A 6,271-nucleotide genomic window follows, 5' to 3' on the forward strand; every position below is an offset into this window, starting at 1 on the left:
TATCAATAAAATCTGGATTGTATGTAACTTGTAACTTGCAGCATAAATCAGAACCTCTGTTTTATATTTGAACAATATTTACATTATCTAAACATCTGACTTTGTCTTAATAGATGCTATAAATTAAATTGCACGACTGCCCTACGCTCGAAAACTCGCGTAATTTCGTGTAAGTTACTCTTAGTCACACTTTTCTTTCTCTCACAAATTTACCTACTGAACAAAAATCTCGCGAAATAATTTCAGTACTAATTCGTGCCTGGTTCATACACCAGGTAATTTTGATTAATTGCATTGTAATGGTGGAAACATGATCAAAGCTCCACCGAGCTGAAATCAGCGAATTTTATTGTTTCGGAAAAAGAGTCGAAAAAGGCAGCGCTGTTTTCTTTGCGTTTAATTCATTTGAACTACTACATTATCCTAAATGGATAATGAGACGGTTTTCACTTCAAACCGTTTCATTTTTGGCGGGTCCTCACGTAGAACACCCTTGACAGTCGGACATCACAGGTCTTGGAGAAAAGTGGGGTCTCCTATTTCTACAAATCAACAGGCGTCCCCATTCCAGCACCAGAACGTTATCCAGAACCTGAGAGTCCCATCATGAAAGTCTCAGCACTCTCAGTCTTTGCCAGTTATAGTGTATTCTCTTCATTCTAAAAGAATATCTAAACAGCACGAGGCCGAGTGGGGCAAGCTAATAATTCGATCCGAAGTCAATCACACGAGCAGAACGAATGTGACGGTCATCCGGTTCTGGCAGCAACAAACGCTTTTGTTTAAAGGAATTCTGCTGCTTCTGCTGCAATCCTCACCAATACAATTAATGCTGTAAACTTGAAAGAGATAATCGAAATCATGTTTAAGCCTTTTATTCCGATTTTAGTTTAGTATAGAAGAGCTGTATTCGCGCCGTACGCCTATGTAGTGACCGGAAAAATGGAAAAAATATCCGGTCATGGCGTCAGGTTAATTCGAAGGGTCACGTTTCCTACCATCAACCAACAGGCCGCTGTGCATGCTCAATACGCTGGAAAAGGTTTTTGAGCGCATACTTATAGGCCTGGAAAATGCATCGTATCTCCGATGCAGTTTTGATCTTCCCTCGAGAAAAATCCACGGTGCAACCGATACAGCTGGCGTAAGGCAGAGAGGCCATAGGAAGAAGACGCGTGCGAGGCATTCAGAACTCTCTGGAGTCATCAGCCGAGCGAAATGGGAAATCAGCGCACCATGCTCAACGTCGGCGTGTGCATAGTAAGAACTGGTACGAGCCTCAAGTACTTTGAAGCAGTCACTTCAGCGTGGTTCGGCTAGGTATTGAATAGTTTTTGGAGCCGGACTAGACAGCCAAGCTTTTCTACAACATAATCTGGGTTGTTATAACCTGGTATAACTGAACGTAGGCCGAAAAGTTATCAGGAGTGGAAGCATCTACATCGCCTGTATGACCTACATGGTGCTGGTTATACCGATATCGTTCCAGAATAAGGATGGCCGGAATGAGATTGCTCCGGTAAAGACTGAAAAAGCGGACGATCTTGTCGTACCACGTGGAGCCGATTCGGTGTAAGGTCACAGTGGCTAGAGTTGTCTACGAAGCTGCAGAGTGAGCAGTTTTATCGGCTCGTCTTCTTTGTTGCGTTACGTTGATAATTTTTTTGTGCATAGTTTTATACTTTTTTAATGCACCTGAGCGGCCAATGCTGAAACATCCTCTATCTTATTTTGTTACCCACTGTCATCCGTTAAGATTTTTGAAAAACGGGTGAAAAATGACAGGGTTGCCAGATGTGGACCAAATTTTTGTTTTGTTCGCTGATTTTTGATGAAAATTCTCACTTTTTGTGCGAATAAATGCTCCAAACAATAATCAATAATTAATAATCAATGATCTATAAATAAATTACATTTTTGTGAAGTTTATTCTAAGAATCTCGCCTCTTTTCTCACTCTCTCTTGAGACGCGAGAGCGAGATAGAGAGTCAACTCCCAAACCCGAACGGATAAACAACGGCGGTGGGAAAACTCGTCACGCGGTCGCACAACAACCCAAACATGTTGCACTACGTCCTGCGCATGACAGCGTTTTGGGCCACTATGCGGTGACAGCTCGGAGCATAAAAAAAACATAAAAAAGTTGCGGGCTTGGGAGGGTGTTCTTGTGTCTCGCGGTCCTGCGAAAATTTCCACTTTGGATACGGTTCGAGGGTTTTCAGCGCGTTTTCGTCGGTAAATCCGTGCATCCGAAAGTTTTCAACAACCGAAAGCACCGGGAGTAATCGCGTTCGGGGCAAGCAAAGGTAGGAAAATCGCTGAAAAAAGGTGTCCTGTGCACGGCCGCCAGACAGGCAGACACATCCTTTTTCTGCGTGTGTCCTTTTGTGCGTGTAAGCTGGTGTGTGTGTGTTCCGTCCCTTTTGCCGTCGTTGGTGATGGCGTACGAGTAAAATTTCCTTAAAATCGCCTCTATTCACGTGCAGAAAATGTGTTTCCAGTGTCTGATTTGTGTGTAAAATGATGAAGTTCATGCTTGTCCGTGCATAAGGAGAGGCCAACGCGTGCACCTGGCCTGGCGTATCCTGTTTTCATATCGATTAGTTCCACCCGTCCCACCCCGTGTGCCTCACCCTCGTCTTGTCTTTGCTTCTGCTCTACATTTCAGGCGTATCCTTCGCCGCCGCTAGCGACGTTCGCTTTCTGGTTCGCGGGGTGCTATCGAAACCTCCTCCACTGGAGGCAGGTTCTGGAGGAGTTCGTTTGTGCAAAAGGTTTCCATCTAGTGTGCCATCGAAAAGCTATACTAAATACCTATCAATAGTGCCGTAAAGAGCGTTCATCTAGTGTACCGTTTTAAAGCAGCAGAGTAGAAATCCGAAACCAAGGATCGGCTCTATCCGCAAAGAAAGGAAGCAGCAGCAGCAGCATCCACCAAAGATGGTGACGATGGTTCGCGATACGGCGCGTACCGCAGCAATTGCAATCGCGTTATTCTGCGTATTAAGTGGATTCAATTGTCTCAATGGTGAGTAATGCAATGAGAGAGGTTTTTTTTTGCTTCTATTTCCTGCAGCATCAGCGGCATCAGCGGCATCAGCTGCGGCCCGTGCGTGATGCCCAGTGATTGGATTGCACGCGTGTAAAGGTCACCAAATGTCAGGATTCTGGCCCACCGTATAATTGATGAAATTGGTGAATTTTCACCCGTTTGGTTGTCCGATCGGATCCGATGGTTCGGTGGATGGAATGACTCTGGTTCTAGATATTTTTAGACACACAACGGAATAAACAATGCGTGACCGATATACGGTGCTGGTTGCTTCTTGGCTTCACCGACACAGCCATGGGCTACGGAATATTCTTGTCTTTTGAAAATACTTTTTAGTTTTCCTTTCGGCATTAACTATTATGGATAAATTTACTGATTGACATTCTGAAACATCATAGTCGTCATTGCAGTTGTCGCTCAGAACAATGGACTGAAGCGCTACTTCTTACTACAAATGGGAATTTCAACATTCTACTGCTCTTCCCGTTCCCAGGAGTACTGGCAGCCAGCAAGGTGGACGACTCGAAAGGGCCCGTCTTCCTTAAGGAACCGACCAACCGCATCGATTTTTCCAACTCGACCGGTGCCGTCGTAGAGTGCAGCGCGACCGGCAATCCGCCCCCGGAGATGATCTGGATTCGCAGCGACGGAACGGCTGTCGGTGATGTGCCCGGATTGCGGCAGATTCTACCGAACGGTAACCTGGTGTTCCCACCGTTCCGGGCCGAGGACTACCGGCAGGAGGTGCACGCCCAGGTGTACGCCTGTATGGCGAAGAACCAGTTTGGATCGATCATCTCGCGCGATGTCAACGTTCGTGCCGGTAAGTTATCGCCATTGGTCGGCGATATGGGTGCGTTGTTGGGGGGGGAGAATAATGTACGAAACATCTGCCCGGCCGGACATGATCAACGCCAACGACCGCGACGCCGCTGGTTTTGGCATACTCTGGTCACACCAATACATGCAGCCAAGGATGGATTTAGCAGAAGGATACGAAAAGCTAAAGCGGATCGTACCGACATGTGCTGCACATGATGTTCCCGAGGGATTTCGTTCCCGTGTGTCCCGTGCCTGTGTTCTGGCGGTTTGTGGTGTGTGTGTGGGTGCGTCCGTGTGTTTCCATCGATTCGTCTGTATTCCAGGGTGCTGCATAGTGCATGTGAAAAGCAGTTTATAGAAAAGTATCTCAACCGAGGAAAGGTTCAAGTGGCGCAAAGCAGAATGCATGCCGGGGAAACGGGAGAAAGATGAAAAGAGTGTGTGAAGAAGAGAATGAGTAATCCATCGGTGCGCATCCAACAAAAAGGGCCGGGCCGAAGGCGAAGGGCCCATGCTAGGCGTTCTGGAATGTGGTCGTGACCGAGGATGAAGTGGTGAATAGAGCGCGCGACGGAGACGCAACGTCGGTAGAATATGAATGAGTGTGGGAAAGGCATTCCGAAGTGCATCAGAGCTGTGGCAGCGCAGGGCAGAAAATCGTAGACAACGGTCTACGATGCAGCCGTAGTGAAAGCGAAAAGTGGAAATTATTACGTGGATCCCTCCATCCCTTGAGTGGAGAGTAGCCGTCTGGGATGCATTAACGTGTTTATCGCCGTGTAACGTGCCATAGTCAACTCCTCGACAAACGTAGTAGCCGGCCTCTCCTCGTCGCTTGCCAAATAGTGCTTACGGAAGTGAAATGAAGTGCCGTGCGCTAATCAAGCATATGGCTGCCTATGGCCACGCCACGATGAGATCAATCCAGTGCATGAGGCGCTCTAAAGTGTTGTCTGCGCCGTGTTGTGTCGTCGTGCCGCTTGGATAAGCCTAGCGCATCAGAGTGGTGGATGCCGGTCGGTGTCGTACGTGATGATAAGGATAACTGACGGATAAACCTCCTCAACCAACAAACCGGATCGGATAGGCTGCTACCGGACCGTGCGCCACCCAAGATGTTTGGTACCTCTTATTCCCCCCTCGAGCAGCCCATATTCGTGTAAAATTTGTTTTTCAGTCAAACAGCTTTTCAGAAAACTCAGCAAACCTGTAGGGTATACCCTCGGTCGCCATGGTCATTCGTTGAAATCTGCCTGATTGTTTGTCAAATTCGCCCCACCCCTGACCCCCTTTCGTCAGAAAGATTGCCCATTAGAAGGTTCTGTGTCTGTGTCCTGTCCGTCTGTATAGTCTGTTGACATCCACTCTTCTTCTCATTGACACCACCCCGCCCCACGACGCCATCAGTCGTCTCCCAGTACTACGAGGTCGATGTCAACAAGGAGCACGTTATTCTCGGCAATTCAGCCATCTTCAAGTGTCTTATACCGTCGTTTGTGGCCGATTTTGTCGAGGTCGTATCCTGGACGATGGCCGGACAGCAGGAACCCGACGATACACACGTTTACTCATCCGATTCCTATGGTTTGCATCCGTTCCGGATGTAGGATTAGGGTCCCCAATGTTCCTGTGCCTACAGTAGCCCAAATCCTTGCCGGTTATTTCGTTCTTACGGTTTGTTTCGTTCCTGTGAGTTTCATTTTGGACTTAGGTAGGAAGGAGGCACATTAATCCGGGTTCCGGATTTGGTTCAGGAACGAACTTGTCTTTCTGGTACGATCGCCGTTACATAGCATAGGGCTCATAGGTCATTCGAGCTTCGATTTCAAACATTACTAGCCGCTTAGACAGTAATAATCATCATCGCTATTCGTTTCTTATCAGTAATCGCGCAGTACTACGATGTAGACGTAAACAAGGAGTATGCAATCCGCGGCAATGCCGTACTGATGAAGTGCCAGATACCGTCCTATGTAGCCGACTTTGTAAAGATTGTCTCCTGGCACACGGATACGAATGATAGTTTTTATCCGAACACTACCGATGATGGTTCGTTGCTGTTCACCGTTGACGTTGTCATCTCTCCTTGATCCTGTCTCCCGAGTCCCTTTTCGATCCCAAACGATGTTCGATCGTATTTGATTTGCTAGTTGATCTGAGTAATTGTTTAACGTCTTCTTTCAATTTTTATTTGTTTGTTTTGTCGATTTTTGGCACCTTAGTGGTGCAACAGTATTACGACTCGGAAGTGAACAATGCGTACGTAATTCGCGGCAACTCGGCCATTCTCAAGTGCTCGATACCATCGTTTGTGGCCGATTTTGTCGGAGTAGTGTCCTGGAATGATGACGCCGGCAATGTCTACCAGCACCGGCACGACAATCGCACTGATGTGGA

At 47.3% G+C, this 6,271-nt stretch overlaps 1 protein-coding gene across 11 annotated transcripts in view; it reads left to right on the top strand.

Annotated features, from left to right (window-relative positions):
* Positions 1-2,163: 2,163 nt before the first annotated feature.
* Positions 2,164-6,271, top strand: part of LOC125957810 (Down syndrome cell adhesion molecule-like protein Dscam2) — a 61,029-nt gene continuing 56,921 nt past the window's right edge. For all 11 annotated transcript variants that reach the window (XM_049690791.1, XM_049690785.1, XM_049690779.1 and 8 more), the window contains exons 1-3: positions 2,164-2,306; positions 2,669-3,028; positions 3,546-3,875. In XM_049690791.1, coding sequence (XP_049546748.1) covers positions 2,941-3,028; positions 3,546-3,875 — 418 coding nt within the window. In that variant the 5' untranslated portion in view covers positions 2,164-2,306; positions 2,669-2,940. The remainder of the gene's footprint in view (positions 2,307-2,668; positions 3,029-3,545; positions 3,876-6,271) is intronic.

The sequence above is a fragment of the Anopheles darlingi genome, chromosome 3 (genome assembly GCF_943734745.1).
Source record: "Anopheles darlingi chromosome 3, idAnoDarlMG_H_01, whole genome shotgun sequence".
Lineage (NCBI taxonomy): Eukaryota > Metazoa > Arthropoda > Insecta > Diptera > Culicidae > Anopheles > Anopheles darlingi.